This window comes from Macrotis lagotis, chromosome 4 (assembly GCF_037893015.1).
Source record: "Macrotis lagotis isolate mMagLag1 chromosome 4, bilby.v1.9.chrom.fasta, whole genome shotgun sequence".
NCBI classification, from domain to species: Eukaryota; Metazoa; Chordata; class Mammalia; order Peramelemorphia; family Peramelidae; genus Macrotis; species Macrotis lagotis.
Window position 1 is genome coordinate 270164533 of NC_133661.1, and position 26711 is coordinate 270191243.

The 26711-nt window shown below is 36.2% G+C and overlaps 1 protein-coding gene across 1 annotated transcript in view; it reads right to left on the minus strand.

Moving 5' to 3' along the window:
* Positions 1-9742: 9742 nt before the first annotated feature.
* Positions 9743-26711, minus strand: part of NIN (ninein) — a 422635-nt gene continuing 405666 nt past the window's right edge. Inside the window, 1 exon segment of the mRNA XM_074236002.1 lies at positions 9743-10526. Within this exon segment, the coding sequence (XP_074092103.1) occupies positions 10317-10526 (210 nt within the window). The 3' untranslated portion in view covers positions 9743-10316.

The following is a 26711-nucleotide window of genomic DNA, read 5'->3' on the forward strand; positions in this document are numbered from 1 at the left end:
AAACAACATGTATACAGTATAAATTGTAGGTGATAATAGAGGGAAGGTATTAATATTAAGAAAAATGGGAAGGGAAAATAGAATTTTAGCTGAGACTTGAAGAAAATCTGAAGAAAGCAATAAGAAGGCCATATTTCAGTCATTTTAAGTTGTGACCAACTCTTCATGACCCCATTTGAGGCTTTGTTGGCAAAGACACTGGAGTGGTTTACCATTTCCTTGTATAATTCATTTTACAAATGAGGAAACTGAGGCAAGCAGAGTTAAGCAACTTGCCAGAGTTGCACATTTAAGTATCTGAGATTGGATTTGATCTCTGGTTCTCCTTGATTCCAATCCACTCTACTTATCTGCCTGATGAAAAGGTAGCCAGTAAAAATAGCCAGTAAAAAACAGCTGGGAAGGCAGTGTCACTGGATCAGAGTATTTGGAAGCAGGAATAAGTAAGGTATAAGTAGTTAGAAAAATAGAAGGTTAAGTTATGAAGAGCTTTAAAAGCCAAAGTTCAAAATCTTTACTTTGCACAAAGACACCCTTCTTAAGTCCCATTCTGAACACAAAAACAGCCACTGATCCCATAACTAATGTGTGAAAATCCTCCACTGAGTTAAAATACTTTGTCACAACCCAGAAAATGAATAGTTACATCACTGCTTAAAAATACCAAACTTTTAAAAAATAAAACATCTAGCAAATTCTGTGAACAAAGTCAGGAAAAAGTGATTATCCATGATGTTGGCAGGTTTTGTTGTTGGGTCTTTGTCAATTGATCAGCAATAGAGTGAAATCATCAAGGATCACTCAGGTCAGGTTGGGTAATTTTTTTTCTCTTTTAAAGTTGGTGTTTCAGGATTTTGTTCCCTTTTCAATTGATACTTGTAGGGGCAATGTTCAGGTTAGTACAAATTCAAAATGAAAGCCAAACTAAACAAACCAAACCAAACCAAATCAGTAAGAACACAGGAAGAAAAACTGGTTTTCTTAAGACGGGTGAACTTTCCTCGTGCTGTGTGCCATACAGTTTAGTAAATCAAAATTTTGACTTTTAAAATTCTTCATGTAGAAGAACCTAGAAGAGGCAACATGGAACCTCTGGAATTTATTGACTAGATGATGACATGATGGAAGATCACCAAAACACTTGAGTGGAGAACAAACTAAGAGAGAGAGAGAGAGAGAGAGAGAGAGAGAAAGAGAGACTTATGACTTGGAGACCAACCAGAAGATTATAACACTCCAATGGTGAAATGACAAAGGCCTATACCAGGGTAGTAGCAGACTCAGAGAAAAGAAGACATGAAATATTGTCATGTTGAATTGATAGATATTGGCAACTGATTGCATCTAGGGGGTGAGAGATAATGAGTATTCAAGGATAACAACTAAATTGTGTGACTAGACCTAGTGACTAGGAAAATAGGGAAAATAGGAAGGAGGAGGATTTTGTGGGAAAGATAATAATTTCAAGATTCCAGGATGCAGTCTGACCAATGAAATTCTTTTTACAAAGCTTTTTTGAAAATATAATGTTTTCTTAAAATCAATATGCCCTGTAAATTTGGGTTGTACAGTTGTTACATAAAAAAATGTTTTATGGACATGATTCTTTGATGGTTTGGAGAGATTTCTCTAATATTGGGCCTACTGAGTCCTATCTCAATAGCAAGAGAAGGGCCATGATCTCTTGCACATCCCCTTGTGTGTATCGAAGAGACATAACTAAAAGTACATCAGTTTACCTTCTCAAATATGTAGTGTAGCTGTACAATTACAATTCAGAAGGAAAGTGAGGTCCCTGATCACTGTTAAAGGTAAGAATAGCCCTTGTTCAAAACAGTATAGCACTGCCAAAGTAAAAAGACATCAATTCCATACTCTGTTTTAGACACAAGTACGACAGAAACAATTTCACCTAATTTTATATTATAAGCATTCCAGCTTAGAGAAGTTGTAAGAATCCTGAAGAACAAGCATAATCTGTTAAAGTTTTGACATTCCAGAAATATGGTCACTTAATCTTCAACCACAACCACTCAATTACCTTCCAAGACCATTCCCTCAAAGTTTGAAAAGAATCTCCTTTCTGAAAAGCTCACAGGAAAAAATGATTCTTTAAAAATTAGAATTAAGCAAGTGGAAATTAATGACTTCATAAAACATCAAGAAACAATAATACAAAATCAAAAGAATGAAAAAATAGAAGAAAATGTCAAATAGCTCATTGGAAAAACAGCTGACTTGGAAAACAGATGCAGAAGAGATAATTTAAGAATCAGTGGATCACCTGAAAGAAATGATTTAAAAAAAAAAGTCTGGACCTTATATTTCAAGAAAATATTGAGGAAAAACACCCTGATGTCTAACCTACCTCCTGAAAGACATAAGAAGAAAATTCTGCAAAGAACCAAAAAGAAATAATTCAAATATCATGGAGCCATGATTACACAGGATTTAGCAAATACTATGAATCTGCCAAATTTTGTATTTGTAAATAATTGATTTTCATTTGTACATGTGGGATTACATTAGATATTGAGATTTTATTATATGACCCCGGGGAAGCAAATGTATGTCATTTGCTTATGCCTCCTCAAAGACTACAGAGAACTCTTAGGATAAAGATTGGGGAGGTGGGGTGGAGAGAAGGGAGACAAAAGAAAAAAGTTTAAATGTATTCTAGCCTATTTGTCAGGGAATGAAAATTTCAAACAGAGGAAATTGTGTAACTTGAGCTTCTCTGGGGATGTACAAATACTGATGCTTAGAGTCTGTGAAGTCCTGAAAATGATAGGGTTCCAGTGGCTTGTTCAGGAGCCCATTTGTTATGAGTGTCTGTTGCTGCTCTCCCTCCCCCCACTCCCCATAAATACTGTGCGGGGGATTTAAACCCTAACCCAAAATGACTATTTGGAGTCTTCTCAAAGTGGCAGCAAAGAGTTAAAATTTAATTTGGTTCTTGCAAGAAGCAGGGCAGTTCCTAACTCTCTATGAGAGAGAGCAGGAAAAGCCAAATTACAGAAGCTGAAGCAGGGTTAAAAAACCCCACAAAAACCACAACCCATTCCCCCTCCTCTTTTCTGCTCTCTTTTCTGACCTCTTTTGGTCAAACTTGATGGTCCGAAGAGAAGGGAGGTGTACCTAAGCTTTCCCAGGAAAGTTAGTCTTTATTTACATCTTACAAGGCTAGGGTGACATAATTTTTCTAGTCGGAGATCCGGGTTCTCATGATCACCTGATTCTTGAGAAATAGAAACTGAGGCCTATGGCTTAGACTAATTTAGCACTATGTTTCTGAAAAGTCAGCACTTTTGCCCCTTACAATACTGTACTACTTCACATAGTAGGGGTTGCAATAATACACCCAGGTAGTTTATCACTAATGTGACTGCTTTCTCTCACCAGGCTTCTAGCCAGAGGACACAAGAGGAAGTTTACAGTTTCCATATTTTGGCAATCCAGTAGAGATTAGAACCTCTCTAAACTTCTTTTTATATCCTCTGAATAAGCTATGGGAAAGTCCCATTAAAAGAATGATAGCTTTCCCAGGGCTCTAAAACACAACCACTGAAAACTAGGTTTAAAATAAGTAAACTGGAGAGAATAATCTGGCCTACAGAATAATCTGGCAGAAATTTCAGGATAAAGTTATACAATCCAGAGGAAATTTGCCTAAATTTCTGACTGGATTGCCTATGCTGTAGGAGACTGCTAGAGAAATTCTGTATAGAAAAGATTATTTGAAAATTTTGTGCATATTCTAGTTAGATAACCTTGGGTGCTTCAAAAATTTTGAAGTTTTCACCATGTGAGTGGGTTTTGCTTCAAAGAGAAAAATGGTAATTTCCAATTAACAATAGGTCTAAAATCCCTTTGGAAAAGAGTTTCACACCATCTACGTAGCTCTGTAAAGACTAGATTTCTCAAAGACCAAAGACTATTACCTTGAATTTTTTTTAAAGGTGTCTTATGTACTACATAATGTTGCTATCTCTAATATTTTATTTTCTCCTCAAGGATATGATTTATCTCTCAACACATTCAATCAATGTATAGCATAGAAACAATATAAAGATTATGAGACTGCCTTTTGTGGGGGGTTAGGGAAGGGAAGGGAGGGTAGGGGAAAAATTGCAAAATTCAAAACCTTACAAAAAATGATAGGTAGAAACTACTATTGTATATAATTGGAAAACAAATAAAATATTAATTAAAAAAAGACTAGATTTCTTCTTAACCTGGAAACTGATTTGACTTTTCTCTTTTTTATTGCCTTTTGGTTTAGGAAGACCATTTTAAATGCCAAATCAGTCACCTGCTGAATACTACCTAGTAGTAATTTTGATAAACTTTGTGAAGGGTTCCTTGTTTGTTAAATTTGAATAGTTTTGTATTTGAGGACAATTATAATTTTTACCTATGGTTGGATTATATAAAACTGTGTCCCATAAACTATGTTGAGATTATCCTATTTTACACTGGGGAAACAATTTAAAAGGACAATGTTTAGGCCTTCCCAAAATGCAGAAGACTTTTTAGATTAGGGACATGGAAAATATGTTGAAAATCCATGTCTGCTGTTTTGCTGTTGACAGCAAATTTTTTCAGATGAGGTGGTGGTGGGGTAGAGATTCTAACAGGTCTGGCATAACCAAAGAGGGTCTCTGATGGTATCTATGCATGTGAAAGAGACTAGTCACAATGACATATAGAAGTGCATTGTGCATACATTTTGTAACTGCTTCTGGTGGGTTAACTATATAAGAGATCCTTTGATAAGATACAAAGATAACCAAAGAATCAGTCAAAGTGCCTACTATGTGCCAAGTGAGGAGGTCCCAATCTGATCGAAGAGAAAACATGAATGAATCTATACAAACAACTACACAAAAATAAGCTATACAGGATAAATATGAAATTATCAGTAGATGAAAGGGTTTAGAATTTAAAAGGATTGGGAAAGTCTTCCTGTAGAAGGTAGGATTTTAGCTAAAGTTTTGTCCTTCATTTTTTTTTAGGTTTTTGCAAGGCAAATGGGGTTAAGTGGCTTGCCCAAGGCCACACAGCTAGGTAATTACTAAGTGTCTGAGACTGGATTTAAACCCAGGTACGCCTGACTCCAGGGCCAGTGCTTTATCCACTGTGCCACCTAGCTGCCCCTGTCCTTCATTCTTGATGAAGATCACAACATCAGGGAGGTGATGCTGTGACAAGCACGTGAACTGGATTTAAGTGAGGGGTGCTGGGCAAAGTCACCAGCCTCACTTTCTCCTCCAGAGTCATTTGGGTCCTGTGCCAGATATGAATCAGGATGACTGGAGATGCCCTGGATGTGAGGCAGAGTTAAATGACTTACCCAAGGTCACACAGCTAGTAATTGTCAAATGCCTGAGGTGGAATTAGAACTCCCATCTTCCTGATGGTAAGGCCAGTGCTCTATACACTATGCTACCTAACTGCCCATATAAATGGATGGATGGATGGATGGATGGATGGATGGATGGATAAATGTTTGGATAGATAGAAAGATAGATAGACAGATGATGGATGGAGCTAGGGAAGTCAGGGAAACCAGAAGGTGGAAATGAGAAGGGAGAATATTACAGAAATGAAGAACAGTCAGTAAAAATGCCCAGAGCAAAGAGCCCGGTATCACTGGATCAAAAAATATTAGTATAGGGCATTCAAATTGTAAGAAGACTGGAAAAGAAGGGGAGGATAGGTTGTGAAGGGTTTTGAATACCAAATAGGATTTTGTATTTGGTCTTTGAGGTTACAGGTAGTTTGTGAGTATAAGGGTGACATTGTCTTAACTATACTTTAGGAAAATTACTTTGGCAACTGAAAGAAGGATGAGCTGGGGGAAGGAGAATTATGTGCAGGTAGGTCAGCTAGTTAGATTTTGCAATAATGCAGGAGTAAGGAGATGAGGGCCTATACCAGAATGGTGGCAGTATGAGAGAAGGGGGCATGATCAGGAGATATTGCCAAGGCCTTGGCAACAGATTAGATATAGGAAGTGACAGGGAATGAGGAATTTAAAATAACTCCTAGGCACTGGGACTGGGGGATTGAGAGTATCAGGGAAATTTAGAAGGGGAAGATTTATGGGGAAAAGATAATGATTCAATTTTGGACATGGTGAGTTTAAGATATCTATTAAACATCAAGTTTGAGATATGTAAAAGTCAGTTAGAGATGAGAAATAAGGTCAGCAGGAGTTAGGCTGAATAAGTGGATCTGAAAAATCATCAGCATAGACTGAAAAAACTAAAAGGAAATGTAAGATATTTTATATTTAAAAATGATCAAGAAACAAGTCTAAAAGAGAAAAATCAGAAAAAAATTAAGCTATCTTAAAAGACATGAGTAAAATATGGAGCCCAGATGCCACATTTTAAGAAATCTTAAATAAAAATTGCTGGGGGCAGCTAGGTGGCGCAGTAGATAGATCGCTGGCCCTGGAGTCAGGAGGACCTGAGTCCAAATCTGGCCTCAGACACTTAATAATTACCTAGCTGTGTGACCTTTGGCAAGTCACTTAACCCCATTGCCTTGCAAAAACAAAAGAAATAATTTAAAAATTGCTTAGATATTAGTCAGAAGACAAAGTAAAATGGCAAAATGTTCACCAAATTACCTCTTGGAAAAAGAAAAAAAACTCCCAGGAACTTTATGGTCAAAATCTAGATCTTTCAAGCCAAAGAAAAATTTACTGCAAGCATTTAGAGGAAAAAAGGTTCAATTATTGATGATTGTTCATTCCTATTTACCTTTTAACATTTCAGTTAACACCTACATTTGAATGACTAGCTTCTCCACAACTCTGGTCTTTTCAACAGGAAGGCCTAAAAATCCTCTATTTCTTTAAAGATCTACTTTTTTTTTTCACTTGTAGGATTAAAATCATTTTTGTTAAGTAAATTATTTTTGGCAGTAAGCTCATTTACTTTGCCTTCTGAAATATTGAATTCTAAATTTGCCTTTATAGTCATTGCTGGTCCTTGATACTTCAATTCCTTTTTTTTTCTGGTTGCTAGCAGTACTTTTTCTTTGACCTGGAAACTGGATTTTGTTTCTAATGTTCCTGGGAGTTTTCATTTTGGGATTTCTTTCAGGAGATGGTTAGTGGATTCTTTCTATTTCTACTTTTCACTCTGGTTCTAAGAGATCTGGGAAGTTTACTTTTTAAAATTTTTGAAATGTGATGTTTAAGAATTTTTTTTTGTCATGGCATTTAGGTAGTACAATGATCCTTCGGTTCCCCCCCCCGGGGTCATTTTATGGTCAGTTATTTTTTTAATTGTTATTTTATTTTTCTAATTACATGTTATGAAAGTTTTTCAATATTTATCCATATCCATATGCATATTTTTAAGTTACATGATTTCCTTGCACCCCTCCCTTCCCACCCCCCTCCCCTCAGCAGCAAACAGGTGAATATTGTATATACACATTTATATTTATCATGTTTACAGATTAGTCATTTTGGGTATGAGGAATTAGGATTAAGGGAAAAGAAAGAAATACATGAGATAGGAAAGAAAAATGTAAGAAAATTTTTTAAATGTGAGTGTAGTGTTCACCCAGATTCTAAGCCCAAGCAATCAAATGGAAAGCTTTGCTGGTTCATCTTCAGGTTCTCCTTTGAATTCCTTCCCTGGTAGGCTTTTCAGATTAGGCTAGAAATTGGAATTTAGACCCTGCTCCGTTCCTGGGATTCGAAACACTCTCATGTGGCTTCTAAACTAGCTTCCCTCTAAACATCCAATCTAGAGATTATGTCAACTTCAAATATCACACCTATGTTCAGTTACTTTCCTTAGTCAGCCCTGGATTTATGACTTGAAACTGAGTAGTGGTTGACCAATTTGCCGGTTGGCATCTGTTCCCATTTGAGATTTCTTCCTTTGGATCTGAGATTTCTTCTTTTTCTAGTGTATAGGCTCATTCTTGTGCTAGTTTGCTTTGTGTGGCACTCTTCTTACCAAATCCCTTCCTCTATGTCTACAGAGCTATCTATCTTCCTATACCAACCTGGATTGAAAAAATGACTTGCAACGTTTTCTTGGTTTTCCCCATCAAGAGTCAGTTTGGTTTTTCTAGTTCTTTGTAGAGCTAAGCTGTATTTCTTCTTGCTAATCATCTTAACCTCACTTTTTAGAACAATACATATATATATATATATATGTATATATATATATATATATATATATATAATGATAGCAATATTGTAATGACAAACAATTTTTAACCAGGAAGTCTGATTATTTCAGGATTAACAAGGCATACTACTCATCTCCTATTGGAGAGGCAAAAGATTCAGAGTGTAGAATAAAACATATATGTCATATATACACACATATATTTACATATGTGAATATGTATACATACACATTTCTATACATATATTGTTTTCATACAAGAGCAATATAGATGTGTTTTGCTTGATTATACATCTCTATAAAAGTGGCTTTGTTTTTCATACCCATGGGAAATGGAATGGGAGGGGGAAAGAGCATTTTTCTTTTTTTGTTAACTGAACAGTATAAAATAACTGATTAAAAAAGATATATCAATAATTTTTTTTACAAGGCAATGGGGTTAAGTGGCTTGCCCAAGGCCACACAGCTAGGTAATTATTAAGTGTCTGAGACAGGATTTAACCCAGGTACTCCTGACTCCAGGGTCAGTGTTCTATCCACTATGCCACCTAGCCACCCCTCAATAAAAAATTTTAAGATAAAAAAGATTGTCATGTGACAAGATAAAGTTTTTGATCAATGTGGTTATTCAAATGACAAAATGACAGATAATTACTAGAACAAGCTCTTATATTCCTGTCTTGACCTCTGTGAATATTGGCAAACAAACCTTTCTTAAAGCAACATTCATAATAATTGTCAAATGATATAAAACTGTTGCTTTGAAATATCCATAAAAGTCTCTTACCAGACCCCTTTTCAGTTAAGATCAACTGTGAACTTTACAACTGATACAAGTATACTATTTACCCAAAGTCCTATAGCATGTATTTTATGTATGGCAGCAAAATATATGGGAATGAAGGTTAGTCTTGGAATCAGGAGACTTGGTTTTAAATATAGCTCTTATTATCTACTATCTGTGTGATCACAGACAATTACTTCACCTCAATTTCTTCATTAAAAAATGGGAACAATGATGTTCATGATATTTCTTGGTTATTGTAAGAAAAGTGCTTTAAAAAGTTTAAAGTGCTATATTAATGAATTGTTATACTCAAGGGTAACTTGAATATGCTTTAAAAGTCAGACTTAAAATCTGAGCTGGGTGTCTTTAAATGTTCTAGTATTTGCATACGCAGAAATAGGAAAAACACACACACACACACACACACACCCATATTTACAAAATACTTTTATTTTTAGCCATTTTCACAAGACTCAAAACTTGAAATAATCAAAATTTACATACATATTATTCTTTGTTCACATTTAAATTTTTAAAAAATATTAGCTAAAAGGGGTTTTAAGTTTTTAATTTGGCTTGATTTCATATGAATTTAGAATTTCATCATCATAGGTGACTAAAAAGACAGTATTTCTTAAAATACATTGAATTCAAGGTTTGGAAATAATTTAAATCATAGAGTAAGACATTCTTAACTCAAAGGATTCTTTTAGAAAAATATGTTGATGTGTGTATATATATATATATACAATGCATACATATGCATTATGAATATACATACACATATAAATATATATTATATATATATATTTCTGGCAGTTTTAGATTAAGTTTTATTATGAAACCCTTATTTTAGAATATTTTATTTAAAGCATGATTTGAGTCACCAAAATTTAATATGGAAATAAAGTTTGACATGTGCTTTTGTTTTATTTTTTATCACATTGTACTACATTTGGAAATTTATTTTCAATTGTTCCTTGGTACATTATGATCAAAGCTTATGATGCTGGCTAATATTATTTTAAAGAAACTTGTCATTTCTCCCTGTTGAACATTGATCAGAATTTCCTAATTTGTTTTGTAGCACTGTGAGAGTTAATCAGACAGGATACTGAGATTTCCCTTTTATATTTTAGCAAACGCTTTAGTTTAGGATGTTCCTCTTAACTTGTTACATTTGAGCTCTGAAGACACAGAGCTTTCATATTTCTTATTATAGTAGCATTAATTTATATTGTCCAACTGAAAATGAACATGAAAATAATCATACCATAAGATTGGGAAGAGAGAGAAAGGGACAGGAATATCTTACTGAAATGTTATATTTTAGTGCAGTGTATATTGATTGATATTTTATGGCTCATCTAAGACCTGAGAGGGGGTGGAGAAGTCATTGGTGCTGGTGTTAGATTCCTGATGATGTTACTGAGGCTTGCAATCTTCTCTTCCAAAAGATAGTTTTTCTTTTCTGCTGTTTTCTGCCGTTCTTCAGTAATCTCTAAAGTTTTTAACAGGTGAGTGTTTTCATCACATAGATCCTTCACCCTTGCATCAGATTTTGTATTCTTGCAAAGCTGGAAATAGAACCATGAATGTATTAATTTTGCATAAAGTGGACAAGTGACCATACCAAACTATTGAGTGACCAAAGCAAACTATTTCTATTAAGAACATCTTTATAAAGAAAGGATTCATCTTCAGTTTTCAACATTTTTAGTACAGAGACAATATATTCAATTCTTCATGTTCTATCAATGCTTATTTTGCTTACAGAAATTGCTAAAGAACAAGAAGACAAAATGACAATGTATGGCTTAAAAAGAAAGATAATTAATTCTTTAAAAGTTGTTTCTAATTGATTCAAACTATTAAAACAGGAAAGTTCATTCTGTATATTCACCATGAGTCAGTTATGTCAGTAAGCATTAAGCAAAGATTTATAATGTGCCAGACACTATGCCAAGTTCAAATAGAAAGTAGAAAGATAGTCCTTGCCTCCAAATGGTTTATATTCTAATGCTTGGAAGATAACAGAGAAAAGGAAACTGATAAGGGAGGCCACAAAACTACCAATCAGGATAAAGGGTAGAAGAAGTTTAGAGTACAACTTGAATAGGATTGAGACTTGGCTGACTTGGGTACCCTACTTAAATAGTATTCTGGGAAGAGCCATCTAATCAGAGAGAATGCTGCAGGGGGAAGGGTCCTTTGGGAGTTATATAATTGTCAGTGTTACTCCAACTAACAAATGGCCAAAGGTTATGAATAGACAGTTTTCAGAGGAAGGAATTCAAACTATCAATAGTCATATGGAAAAAAAAATGCTCTATATGACTAATAATGAAATAAAATCAAATAAAAAGTCTGAGATGCAACATCATATCTAAGAGATTTGCAAAGTTGACAGAAAAAGAAAATGATAGATGCTGGATATGCTATGGGAAAAGTACATATGCACTGTTGGTGGAGTTGTGAACTGGTTTAGCCATTCTGGAAAGTAATTTGGATTGATGTTTAAAAAGCTAATATAGTGCTTTGGCACACAGTGACCGCTTAATAAACATATATTGATTATTATATTGTGAATACCCTTTGACCCTGTGATACTGCTACTAGTTATATACCCTAAAGAGATCAAATAAATAAGGAATTTTGATTATTTGGTCCATATATCAATAATAAATGAATCCCTGAAGTTTGTTTTAGATGAATACTAATCAGTGACAAGAAATTTAGTAGAGTAAATAGTTCTCAGCTGCAACTTCAGTTTTCAAAATAATTACTTATTTTACTTAATCTTTTTAGGGTTTCTTAATGGTTTCTCATATTATATGGTGACAACAAAGTAAAATAATAATATAATATCAATATCATTATATTTCCATAACAACTGAAGTTTTACATAGATAAATAACTTTTTCGATCCTTACAATTCTATCAGCCAGCTGTCAGTGAGTAAATAAACAACACGTGCCTACAACATGACAAGCACTATTCTTAGGCACTGGGGATAAAAAAAAAAAAAGATGCAAAAGACAGTCCCTACCCTCAAGAAGGTTACAAGCTAATAGGAGAAACAACAAGCAAATAAATACACACAGACCAGCAAATAAATGGGAAATTAGTAAAAGAAAAAAAGGCATTAGAATTAATAGGGAATGAGAAAACTTCATGTAGAAGCAGAGATTTTTAGCTGGGATTTGAAGGAAGCCATTAGGGAGAAATAAGAAAGAAAAGCATTCCAGGCATAGAATACTGTATAGCCAGAGAAAATTCCTGGACCTAAAGATGAAGTGTTTTATTCGTGGAACAGCAAAGAAGCCAGAGCCATCATATCAAAATGTTGTGTGTGGTAGGGAGTAAGTTATAAGAAGACTGGAAAGGTAGTAGGAGGGACTGTCAAATAAAGGATTTTTCTTTTGAGGAAATAGTGAGCCATTGGAATTTATTAAGTATGAAGGTAAAACCTAAAAAAAAAAAAGGGGGGGGTGCGGCTAGGTGGCTCAGTGGATAAAGCACCGACCCTGGAGTCAGGAGTACCTGGGTTCAAATCCCGTCTCAGACACTTAATAATTACCTAGCTGTGTGGCCTTGGGTAAGCCACTTAACCCCATTTGCCTTGCAAAAACCTAAAAAAAAAAAAGTATGAAGGTGATACGATCAGAACACTGCTTTAGGAAAATCACTTTCTTGTATCATATTTCCCTTTGGCAATCTCATGAAACATTTAACTGCCTTCTCATAATAATGCCTGTTAAATGAATAAAATAAAATACAGAATTAAAAAGGAAATCAAATATATTGAAATACATGATTAAAATATATTTTTAAAAGTTCTTGGACCCAGGTTAAAAACCCCAGCTATTGAAAATTAGAGCAATTAAAAATCTGTGAAATTCTAGAACTCAGAAAAATATCTGCTGCAAATTTGGGTGGGAATACAGATCTTGTTTTCACTTTTGACAGCACTTGAAGCGTACAAAGTAATTTGACATTACTTGTGATTCAAATAGTATTACTGGCCATTGAATTGGTTTTACTACAATATAAGCTTCACATTTAAGTATTATTTAACTTGTAATTTTAGGTAAATTAATTAAGAAATATCATATATTCAGTAAAAGTTAAATTCCAAAGCCATTTGGTACTTGATAGTAGTAGTTGAGGGCAGTTCTCGTTCAGAAAAAAATTCAGTATCAGAACAAAGTTAAAAAAAAAACATAAAACTTTTTCATTTTTCTCTTTTCCTATTTTGACATGATGGGTAAGTTCTGATAATAAAAAAATAAGTTCTGGTATGATGATATTTATAGCACTTGAAATGCTGTATAATTAGAATTGCATTCACATGCTCTGTTATGTAAAGCAGCATTTGTGAAGTGATAAGTGCCACAAATAACCTGTCACAACTATTCAATTATGCCTTTGTAGTGTGAAAATCATAGCTAATACAGAAGTTATGTTACAATAATCTTTATATATGGACACAAATTTGATCACATATAATTTTAATGTCATAAAGTATAATGTTTTGATTTGTTTCAACTATTTAAAAATTTTAAAAAACCTTACTTTGTCCGTGGTCTGTACAAAAACAGCTAAGAGGCCACATTTCCATAGACCTTCAGTCCCTTTATCCCTCAGAATTTATCGGTTTCATTTTCCTCCTTTTCCAATAGTGACCCTATATTTAAACAGCCAAATGTTACCCTGGCCCCTTTTTCAAATCCCTTACACTTCTGTCCTATCATTGCTTCTATCTTACCAAATCCCAAGTCTTCTACTCCTACTTAAGGTTTCCCAGAGGTAATAAAGGGAGTCCTATAACTGTACTGCCTGGGTCCATTAGAAATTTATATAATATCTACTCTTAAGCCCTCCCTAAAACAAGACCATAATTTCACTTCTCTATAACAGATTCTTTAAAATAGCTGCTATGATGGATTCTCTCCAAATCTTTTCTCCCCTTGAGTTTCTCACACCATCATTAGCAGAGTAACAGCAGAGGTGATTTCCTTTCAGGTTCCTCTTCTCTCTTTTACTCTAAATCTTTTTCTGCTACTTGGAAAACCAAGTCTCTTTTAAAAAATCTACATTTGGGGCGGCTAGGTGGCACAGTGAATAGAGCACTGGCCCTGGAGTCAGGAGTACCTGGGTTCAAATCTGACCTCAGACACTTAATAATTACCTAGCTGTGTGGCCTTGGGCAAGCCACTTAACCCCATTGCCTTGCAACAACCTAAAAAAAAAAAAATCTACATTTGATCCTATCACCCTTCTCAAGCAACTGTCCTATATCTCTTCTAATTTTCACAATGAAACTCTGGGAGGTAGGGAGAAGTTGGGGGGAAGAAAGGGGGTGACTATTAACACTGAATCAAATTCTTTTCTTACTCCTCAACTTTTTTTTCTTGCAAGGCAAATGGGGTTAAGTGGCTTGCCCAAGGCCACACAGCTAGGTAATTATTAAGTGTCTGAGGCCACATTTGAACTCAGGTACTCCTGACTCCAGGGCCGGTGCTCTATCCACTGTGTCACCTAGCCTCTCCTACTCTTCAATTTCTGATGGTCCTTCTGATCTTATCACTCAATTGAAAATGGAAAATTGTAAAACTCAAATAATATCTTTAATAAAAATTAATTAAAAAAAGAAAACTACTCTCTCCAAAGTTAACAATCATCTCTTAAAAGCAAAATGTAATGACCTTGCTTGCTTACTGGTTACTCTTTCCTTCCTAGTTTTTTGCTCTTTTTGTGTCCTTCTACCTATAAGACTTCTTAATCTCTTTTAATGGATCATTATCCACTAGGTCTTTTTTCTCTTTCTACACTTTTTATACTTGATGACCTCTCAGTTCCTTTAGATTTAACTCTTAATCTCTTACAAATGAATCGTGTGTGTGTGTGTGTGTGTGTGTGTGTGTGTGTGTGTGTGTGTGTATGTTTGTATTTCATTTCCTAGTCTCCCTCAAGAACTACAGTCCTGGATCACTCTCTATTGGACATTTCAAATTGAATATACACCACAGGCACCTCAAACTCAAAACATTGAAGCAGTGTAATATGCTAGATAAAGCACTTGGACTTATTAACCCTTAGCTTTTATTCCTCTTTGAGTCTCAGTGTCCTCATCAACAAAATTTGGGAGCTGGACTTGATTGCCTTTAAAAGTTTCTTTCAGTTCTAAATCTATGATTTTGCATTTAGTACAGAACTCATTATCTTCTCCCCTCAAAAAAAAAAAAAAAACAACAAGCACGCTGACCCTTTGGAACTTTCCTATTTCTTGCTTGTGGATCCTTCTTCAACAATATTTCAGCTTCATTCTTTTCACTCACAGTGCCATCTTATGAGTTCAGGTACCCATCATTTTTCATCTATACTATTGAAATAACTTCCTAACTGATCTCCTTGCTTTCAATTTCTCCCCTCTATAGTACTCCACATAGGTACCAAGTGATATTTTTTCATGTTATTGTCATTCCATGATCAAAAAATTCCAGTGACTACCCATTACCTTTAGGATAACATTTTTTAAAATCCTCTATTTAACATTTAAAACTTCACAAACTGGATCCAATCCTCTCTTGTTTCCCTTTACACCCTCTAAATACCAGTCAAGCTGGCTTTCTTGCTGTTGTTTCTCACACAACATTCCATCAACTGATCTTTATATGAAATGGTATTAAAGTTCTTCACTCTTCTAGTTTTAATTTCGACAATAGCCAATTTATTAAAATTCTTAAAAAGTACTCTGAAAGAAATCTGGTGAAGGGCAGAGTACAATAAGACGGCCCTCCCTCTTTCATCTCCTCCTAGAACAGCTTATCTCTTAAACTACGTCCAGTTTTATCTTATATGAAAACTTTTCTTATTTACCTAGCTGCTAATGCCACTGCCCTCAAAAAAAATCATCTCTTATTTCTTTTGCAATTACTTACATGTAAATAGATATCAGCTCCTTGAAGCCAGTATCTATTTCAATTTTATGTTTATATCTCTAGCACTCGATATAGTTTTTCCATGCATATTAGGCATTTAATAAATATATCTTGATTAATGATCTTGAAAAAAACAAAAGCAATTTACCTAAATTAAGAAACCTCAGGACTCAGCCTTCTTCTGTTGCTTTTCTCACATCTTCCTTTGAATGTCTCATAGATTTATTTATTTATTTGTTTGTTTATTTATTTACTCTTGTTTTGTGCAAATGATGCTTTTTTTATACATTACTAAAATATTCTTGTTTAAGAGTAAACATAATACCCCCTCCCCCCAAAAAACATAGACCCTCACAAGCGATAAAGTAAAGGAGAGAGAAAAAAATTAAAATTAAATTTAATAATAATAATAATAATAATAGGGTGTGGCCAGGTGGCACAGTGGATGGAGAACCAGCCCTGGAGCCAGGAGCACCCAAGCCCAAATCTGGCCCTAGACACCCAACAATCACCCAGCTGTGTGACCCCAGGCAAGCCACCCCAACCCTATTGCCCTGGAAAAAATATAATAAAATAAAGACCAAAATTAAAATAAAATAGTAATAGTAATAATAATGATAATGATAATAATAATAATAATGGTAGGGGCAGCCGGGTGGGGGACAGAGAACCAGCCCTGGAGCCAAGAGCATCCAGGTCCAAATCCAGCCTCAGACACCCAACAATCACCCAGCTGTGTGGCCCCAGGCAAGCCACCCAGCCCCATTTGCCCTGCAACCCTCCCCCAAAATAATAATAATAAAAAATGTGCTTCAGTCTATGTTCCAAAATGTCCAGCTCTGGCACAGGTGAATCACATTCTTTATGATAAATCCCTCACAAAAGCTACTTCCATATTTTTCCACCGTTGCCATTGCTGATTGCAACTCCCCACATTTGTACTTCTCCACTACCATATCCTGTATTTTCTCTCTCCCTTCACTCTGTCTCTGCTGTAGGGTAGCTGAGTGGCGCAGCAGACAGATCCCCAGCACTGGGGCCAAGAGGCCCTGAGCCCACATACTACCCCTTAGGTCCAGCATCTACCTGACCCTATAGTCCCGGACAGGACATCCAATCCCAGCCCCTTGCAAGAAGTAAAAAAAGAAAATGTGTTATATCTGACCACTCTCCTCCCCATAGTCCATCCTCTCCTCCATCACTCACATTCCTCCCCTTCCCCTCAGCCCCCTTCTCTCCTTCTTATTCCAGATGTCTATATCCCATTGAGTATATATATGCTGTTTCCTCTCCTAGCCACCTCTGATGAGAGCAAAGGTTCCCTCATTCCTCCTTGCCTTCCCCCTTCCATATCATTGCAATAACTCATTGTAATCAAAAAATCTTATTATATGAAATAGCTTAGCCTATTCTACCTCTCCTTTTTCTTTCTCCCATTACATTTCCCTTTCAGACATTGACTCCATTTTTACACCACATTATATCTTCAAATTCAGCTCTCTCCTGTGCTTCATCTATAAAAGCTCCTTCTAAATGCTCTATTAAATGAGAAGTTCATATGAGTATTATGGGCATCATTTTCTATGCAGGAATATATGTAGTTCATCATCATTAATAGTCCCTCATATTTTCCCCTTCTCCTCCACTCTCTATGCTTCACCTGAGTCCTGTATTTGGAGATCAAATCTTCTGTTCAGCTCTGGCCATTCCAACAGGAACATTTGAAATTCTCCTGGTTCAAGGAAAGTCCATTTTTTTACCTGGAAGATGACGTTCAGTTTTGCTGGGTAGTTGATTCTTGGTTGCATTCCAAGTATTTTTGCCTTCCGGAATATTATATTCCAAGCCCTATGAGCTTTTAATGTAGTTGCTGCTAAGTCCTGTGTGATCCTTACTGCAGCTCCACAATATTTGAATTGTGTCCTTCTGGCTGCTTGTAATATTTTTTTCTTTGACTTGGGAGTTCTGGAACTTGGCTGTAATGTTCCTGGGGGTTGTTTTTTTTTGGATATCTTTCTCAGGGAGATTGGTGGATTCTCTCAATTTCTACCTTTCCCTCTGCTTCTAGGATATCAGGGCAATTTTCCTGTATTAATTCTTTGAAAATGATGTCAAGGCTCTTCTCCTGATCATGACTTTCAGGTATTCCAACAATTTTTAGATTATCTTTCCTAAATCTGTTTTCCATGTCAGTTGTTTTTTTCAATGAGATGTTTCACATTTTCTTCTAATTGTTCATTCTTTTGGTTTTGAAGTATTGTGTCCTGATTTCTCATAAAATTAGCAGCCTCCCTCAGTTCCATTCTACATCTGAAGGATTTGTTTTTCTCAGAGAGCTTGTTTTTCTCTTTTTCCATCTGGCCAATTCTGCTTTTTAAAGCATTCTTCTCCTCAATAACATTTTGAACTGCTTTATCCATTTGACCTAAGCTGGTTTTTAGCATGCTATTTTCTTCAGCATTTTTTTGGATCTCCTTGACTAAGCTGCTGACTTCATTTTCATGTTTTTCCTGCATCTCTCTCATTTCTTTTCCCAATTTTTCTTCTATCTCCCTCACTTGATTTTCAAAGTCTTTTTTGAGCTCTGTCATAGCTTGTGACCAATTTCTGTTTTTCTTGGAGTCTTTGGATGTAAGAGCTTGTACTTCCTCATCTTCAGACTGAGTGTTTTGATTCTTCTTGGGTCTATAGGCAAAGTATTTCACAATGGTGTTCCTCTTTTTTCTCTGCTTACTCATTTCTCCAGCCTGTGCCTGGTTTTGGGGTGCTTCCTGAGCTTTTGAGTATTATTGGGACAACCCCCCACAAGGATCTCAGTGTGAGGCTCTGTCTTCCCTCCTGGTCTGTGAATGACCACAAGAACACCCTTCTGCCATGGGGCTGAGGTGGGGGGGGGTCTGCTGTTCTATGGGGGGCCTAGACTGTGATCAGGATCAGAATGTCATCAGAGCCCCAGGGTACTGTTCCAGGGATAGAGTACAGACCTCTGGCAGTCTCTTTCCACTCCCCTCCCTAGGCTCAGCACTCATGCCCTGGGGGCTCCTATTTACTGGTTCTGCCTGCTTCTGGTTCCTGGATCTGGGCAGCCATGGCCACGCTGCTCACTGAGTGCCCTGAGGGCTGGGCTTCACTGGCTCGCTCTGTCAGAGGTCCCCCCCCAATCCCCCAAGTTGTGCCCAGTGCTCCCTGAGTATAGGTCAGGAAACTGCCCCCGCTGCCGTGAGCCCTACTCCCAATGCCCTGGGCTTTCCTCTGGGAGGCTGACGTTCCTTTGCTCTGGTGGGCTACCCCTCCAGACCTGTGGAGTGAGCCTTTCTACTCTTTTCCAGGTTACCTTGGGTTGGAGAACTGCCTCACTGGATCCCACTGCAGATTCTGTCTCTCAAAAATTTAGTTAGAGTCCTTAGTTTATAAGTTTTGAGAGACGGCCCCTAAAAGAGTATCCTTTTCTGTCGCCATCTTGGTGCCACCCTCTGAATATCAAATGTCTCATGGATTTAGAGTTTAAAAGAAGTTTACTAAATAATTTAGTCTACCCTACCCTATAGGTAGAGGCCCAAAAAGTTTCAGTGTCTTGCTCATTATCACACAGGTAGTAAGGAACAAAGTCAGGAACCAAGGTTCACTGATATCTCTGGGCTCCAGATCCAGGAATTTTTCCAATACACCATGCTGTCATGTTTATATCCTAGCATATCTTTCTTTCCTCAACTCAGTCAGTTGATAAATATATATTAGATGCCAACTATACGCCATCCACAGTACTGAGAACTGGGGACATAAAGAGAGGTAAAAGAGCTAATGGGAAAGACAACACGCAAATGCATGTGTGCAAACAAGCTACATGCAGGATGAATGGAAAATACTCAACAGAAGGAATGCACTAGTTTTAAAGGGACTGAAATAAGTTTACTGTGGAATGTGAGATTTTAGTTGGGACTTGAAGGAAGCTAGGGAAGTCAGGAGGGAGATGAGAAGAACATTCCTGGCAAGGAGGACAGTCAGAGAAAATCCCTAAAGTTAAATGATAGAGTATCTTGTGTAACAGTAAAGAAATCAGTATCACTGGACTAAAAATTACATATCTCTTTGTATGTGGTAGAAAACTGGAAAGAACGAGGTAGTATTTGATCTTGAAGTTGAGGAAAAAACCCAACAGTTTCTTGAACATAGGGATGACATGGCTAGACTTTTACTTAAGTAAAATCCCTTTTGCAGATAAATAAAGGATGGACTGGAATGAAGTAAGACTTGCGGCAAGCAAACCTTCCAGTAAGTTATTGCAATGGTTCTGGTGTAAGGAGACAAAAACCTGTTTCAGTGTGGTGGTAGTATCAAAGGAGAGAAGGGGGCATATTTGCCAAGGTAAAATTCCCAGGCCTTGGCAACAGATTGTATATGGCAGTGGGGCATTAAGAAATAGTGTGAAGTCATGAATGGCATTAGGTTGTGAGTCTGGAGAACCAGGAGGATGGTTGCATTCTCCATAGTACTAAGGAAAATTTAGAAAGGGGGGAGATTGTAGAGGAGAAAGTTAGTAGATTCAGTTTCAAACATCAAACATATTTCAAACATATTCAAACATTTTAAGATGTCTGCTGAACATGCAGTTGGAGCTGTCTGATAGGCACTGGAAAAAAACAACACAAAATCAATTTGCATAATGGTCAGCAGAAAAGTGAGGCAGAAAGGTCAGCAGAAAGGTTAGGTTCTCAGTGAATGACCTGAACATTTTCCTTAAAATAAGTGGCAAAGTTCTCAGCTGAGTTGATGAGGGAAGTAGGAGACATTGTGAGGCTTGAAGATGGATAAAAATGTTTGGAAGAGGCACTGTGGAGGGTAGGATAGTGAATTTAAAAGTGTGATGTAAAAGGATTATCTAGTAGCAATAAGGTTATGTAACTGAATCCAAAAGGAATTCTACAAAATAAATTTGTCATAGGTGAGATGGTCAGAATGGTTGCATGATTTTCTCAACTTCTGTTCAGCAGCATGTGCATATATTGGGAATAAAGGCAGCATATATTCGGGATGGTTCAAGGTTGAGGCTTGGCAGAGTACAATCAATGAATGATATGATAAGGAGCTAAGAGATTCAAGAGAACAGTAGAGAGTTAAACTGGTTCATGAAGGTATTAATATAAAGAAAGGAAGAGAGTGGTTAATACAGATGTAATGCGGGCTAACACTTGGAAGAGAATTGAGAAATTGAGGGATTAGAGGTCACAGGATGGATGAAGAGTAGGGCTTAGTATAATAATGATGTTTGTCCTTCATCCTCAAAGAAGACCATGACATCAGGGAGGTGATGTCATGACAAGCACATGAATTGGATTTAAGTGAGGGGGTGCTATGCTAAGTCACCAGCGTCACTTTTCTCCAGAGCCATCTAAGATCCAGTAACCAGATATAAATCAGGACAACTAGAGATGGTCCTGGATGTGAAGCAAGCAAGGTTAAGTAACTTGCCCAAGGTCACACAGCTAATCAATGTTAGATGCTCTATTTGAACTCCTGTCCTGCTGACTCCAAGGCCAGTACTCTATCCACTGTACCATCTAGCTGCCCTATAGTTTAGTATAGGAAGGCAGAGAGAGAGAGAAGTGGAAAGCAAATAGACTGTGATTAGATAAAAGAATTTTTTGAACATTGAGGTGGTGCCGTTATGAATGATGAAAGGATCAAAAATATGGCCATGTTGGTGTATGGCTGTGGTAAGGTAGAAGATGAGTTCATGGTAAATAAGTAGGCTGAAGAATAGGGAGATAAACATGTATAAAGTAGTATAAATATATAAGTTGAGGTCCCCTTTTATGAGGGCAAGAGTTGGGGAGGAGAGAAAGGTTTTGAGCCAGATACTGAATTCACTGAAGTAGGAAAGGGAATATGCTGGAGGTCTGTAAATTAAACAATTAGCTACCAAGATTTTTACCAGGAGGTAGATGTGAATTTTGAATGAAGGTGGTAGGGGGAGAACCTAGAAGTGGCAATGGAATATTCTAATTCTCTTACTCTTGACTAGTGGGGAAATGGGATGTGAAAGTAAAACTAGTGCTAGAAAGTATGTCCAAGAGAGGCTATGTCAACAGCGAAGAACCATATATCACTGATAGCCAGAAATGGAGGGAGTGGGAAAGAAATAAGATGAAAGAAATTTTGCTGCCATGGAGCAAGCATTCTAGAAGGATGCTGAAGAAGGGGTAAGACAATGTTTGTTTAGAACTTTGGAACAGGTGGATTGAGAGGGATAAAGAATGGGGTTTGGATGATTGCCTACAGGGGTTCAGAATCACTATGACCAAACGTGAGTGATTTTAATCACTAAATTAGTGATTGTAATCATTAAATGATTGAAAAACATCTCTTCCCATCAGAGTCTAGAGATCAGGCAGAAGAGAACATGTAAAGCATGAAATAAAAGGTGAGTAGTTAGACAGAAATTATCTCTGGAGGCTCTTCTTACACTCTTTTTAAAAATATATATAAAATAGATTTAAAATTTCCTTCAAATGCATGTAAAAACAGTTTTTGGCATTCTTTTTCTTTTAATTTGAGCTCCCAATTTTTTCTTTCCCTTACTTCCTTTGCCCCTCATTGAAAAAGCAAGGAATTTGATAAATTTATACTTAGGCAAAACATTTTAATATTAGTCATGATGTGAAAGAAAACAGTCAACAAAAAAGAAAAATAAAATTTTTTTGAAAGTATGCTTTTTCCATTCCCCAACTGACAAATGGTCAAAGGATATGCAAAGGCAATTTACAGATGAGGAGATCAAAGCAATCCATAATCATATGAAAAATTGCTCTCAATCATTACTTATTAGAGAAATGCAAATTAAAACATCTCTGAGGTACCACCTCACACTTCTCAGACTGGCCAACATGACCAGAAAGAACAATAATCATTGTTGGAAGGGTTGTGAGAAATTCAGGACACTAACACATTGTTGGTAGAGCTGTGAACTCATCCAACCTTTCTGGAGAGCAGTCTGGAACTATGCCCAAAGGGCAACAAAAATGATCCAACAATACCACTATACTGGGTCTATACCCGAAGAGATGATGAAAAAGGGTAAAAACAACCCTTGCACAAAAATATCCATAGCAGCCCTGTTTGTGGTGGCAAAGAATTAGAAATCAAGTAAATGTCCTTCAATTGGGGAATGGTTTAACAAACTGTGGTATATGTATGTCATGGAACACTATTGTTCTATTAGAAACCAGGAGGGATGGGATTTCAGGGAAGCCTAGAGGGATTTGCATGAACTGATGCTGAGTGAGATGAGCAGAACTAGAAAAACATTGTACACCCTAACAGCAACATGGGGGTGATGATCAACCTTGATGGATTCACTCATTCCATCAGTGCAACAATCAGGAACAATTTAGGGCTGTCTACAGTGGAGAATACCATCTGTAGCCAGAGAAAGAACTGTGGAGTTTCAACAAAGACCAAGGACTATTACCTTAAATTTGGGGAAAAAAAACCTGATATCTTATTGTCTGATCTTGCTATCTCATACTTTATGTTTCTTCCTTCAGGATATGATTTCTCTCTCATCACACTCAATTTGTATCAATGCATACCATGGAAACAATGTAAAGACTGACAAATTGCCTTCTGTGGGGGGGGGGTGGGGGGAGGGAAGTAAGATTAGGGGAAAAATTGTAAAACTCAAAAAAAAATAAAATCTGAAAAAAGTATGCTTTTTATCTGCATTCAGATTCTATAAGTTCTTTGAAAATGAATAGAACCTTTTGATATACCCCCTATATCATATACCACAACTTGTTCCATTCCCCAGCTGATGGGCATACCCTCAGCTTCAAATTCTTTGCCATCACAAAAAAAGCTGCTATAAATATTTTTGTACATTTATGTCCTTTTCCTTTTTTCTTCTTACTATCTTTGGGATATAGACATAGTAGTGGTATTGCTAAGCCAAAGGGTATACATGGTTTTATAGTCCTTGGGGCATAGTTTCAAATTACTCTCCAGAATGATTGAACTAGTTCGCAACTCCATCAAGAGTATATTAAATGTCCAGATTTTTCCATAATCCATCCAATATTTTTCATTTTCCTTTTCTATCACATTAGTCAATCTGATGGTTACAAGGTAGTACCTAATTTGCATTTCTCTAATCAATAGTGGTTTAGAGCATTTTTTCATGACTTAACTTTGGTTTCTTTGTCTGAAACTGTGCATTCATATCTTTTGACCATTTATCATTTGGAGAAATCATATCTTTATAAATTTGATTCAATTCTCTATATATTTGAGAAATGAGAGCTTTATCAAAGAAATTTTTTTCGGTTATGATTACTATGTATTTCCTTCCATCTTATCTTTCTCTCACTGTCTCTCTGTCCCTCTCTCCTTTCACCTGTCCCCCCTCACCAGTTTTTGCCTCTGACCTTTACCTCTCCCAATTTGCCCTCCTTTCTAACAATCTCCCACCTCCTACTTTATCCCTTACTTTCCTATAGGGCCATATAGATTTCTATACCCAATTTGGTGTGGATATTATTCCTTCTTTGAGTCAATTCCTTTGAGAGTAAAGAACTGCCCTCCTATCTCCCCCATCTTCCTCTCCACTGTAAAACTTATTTTGTTTGTCTTTTATGTGAGAAAATTTGCCTCAGTCTACCTCTTCCTTTCCCCTTCTCCCAGAACACTCCTCTTTCTTACCCCTTAGTTTTATTTATTTTTTTTAGATTTCATCCCCTCATATTCAACTCATACCTGTGTCCAACTGTCTATGCCCTAATAATGATAACGTTCATAGGAGTTACAAGTATCTATTTTCTCTTATAGGAATGTAAACAATTTAACCTTATTGAATTCCTTATGATTTCTCTTTCCTTTTAACTTTTTTATTCTTCACTTGAGTGTTCTATTTGAAAATCAAATTTCCCATTCATCTTTGTTTTTTTTTTTCATCAGGAATGTTTAAAAGGTTTTTATTTCATTATACAATCATTTTTGCCCTTGAAGGATTATACTCAGTTTTGCTATGTAGGTGACACTTGGTGGTAATCCTAGTTCCTTTGTCATCTGGTATAACATATTCCAAGCCCTCTGATGAATTCAATAGATTCTTTCCATTTCTATTTTGCCCTGTCATTTAGGATGTCAGGGAAGTTTTCCTTGATAATTTCTTGAAAAATAATGCCTATACTCTTTCTTTGGTCATAGCTTTCAGGAAGTCCAATAATTCTTAAATTACCTCTCCTGAATCCTTTCTTCTAAGTCAATTGCTATTCCAATGATATAATACATGTTTTCTTCTTTTGTTCATTCTTTTGATATTGTTTTATTGTTTCTTTTTAATTTTTTTATTTATTTAAGGCAATGGTGTTAAAAGTGACTTGCCTAAGGTCACACAACTGAGCAATTATCATTAAGTGTCTGAGGTCACATTTGAACTCAGGTCCTCCTGACTCCAGGGCCGCTGCTCTATCCACTGCGCCACCTAGCTACCTCCTGTTTTATTGTTTCTTGATATCTCAGAAAGTCACTTTCACTTGTCCAATTCCAATTTTTAAAGAATTATTTCTTCAAGAAAATTAAATACCTAAATAATCCTATCTCAGAAAAAAGAAATTCAACAAATTATCATTAACTCCCTAAGAAAAATCTCCGGGGCCAGATGAATTCACAAGTGAATTCTATCAAACTTTTAAGGAACAATTGGTTCCAATTCTATATAAACTCTTTGGAAAAATAGGTAAAGATGGAACTCTGCCTAACTCCTTCTATGACACCATTATGGTACTGATACCTAAACCAGGAAGAATTAAAACAGAGAAAGAAAATTATAGACCTATCTCCCTGGTGAATATAGATGCAAACATCTTTTTTTTAGGTTTTTGTAAGGCAAACGGGGTTAAGTGGCTTGCCCAAGGCCACACAGCTAGGTAATTACTAAGTGTCTGAGACCGGATTTGAACCTAGGTACTCCTGACTCCAGGGCTGGTGCTTTATCCACTATGCCACCTAGCTGCCCCCAGATGCAAACATCTTAAATAAAATCTTAGCAAAACAATTACAAGTTATCACTAGGATAATACATTATGACCAAGTAGGATTTATCCCAGGAATACAGAGTTGGTTCAATAATAGGAAAACTGTTAGTATAATTAGTTATATAAACAACACACCCAACAGAAACCATATGATTATCTCAATAGATGATGAAAAAGCCTTTGACAAAATACAACCCTCATTCCTACTAAAAACACTAGAGAACATAGGAATAAATGGATTGTTCTTTAGAATGATTAGCAGTATCTATCTGAAACCATCAACAGGCATTTTATGCAATGGGGATAAGCTAGAGGTATTCCCAATAAGATCAGGGGTGAAACAAGAATGCCTGTTATCACCACTACTATTCAATATTGTGTTAGAAATGTTAGCTTCAGCAATGAGAAGGGAAAAAGAAATAGAAGAAATTAGAATTGGGAAGGAAGAAACAAAACTCTCACTCTTTGCAGATGACATGATGGTATACCTAGAGAATCCTAAAAAATTATATAAAAAACTACTAGAAATAATTAGCAACTTAGCAAAGTCACAGGATATAAAATAAACACTCATAAATCCTCAGCATTTCTATATATTACTAGTAAAATACAGCAGCAAGAGCTAGAAAGAGAAATTCCATTTAAAGTAACTTAAGATAATATAAAATACTTTGGAGTCTACCTGCCAGGGCAGACTCAGAAACTCTATGAAAACAACTATAAAACACTTTTCACACAAATAAAATCAGATTTAAATAACTGGGCAAATATCAACTGCTCATAGATG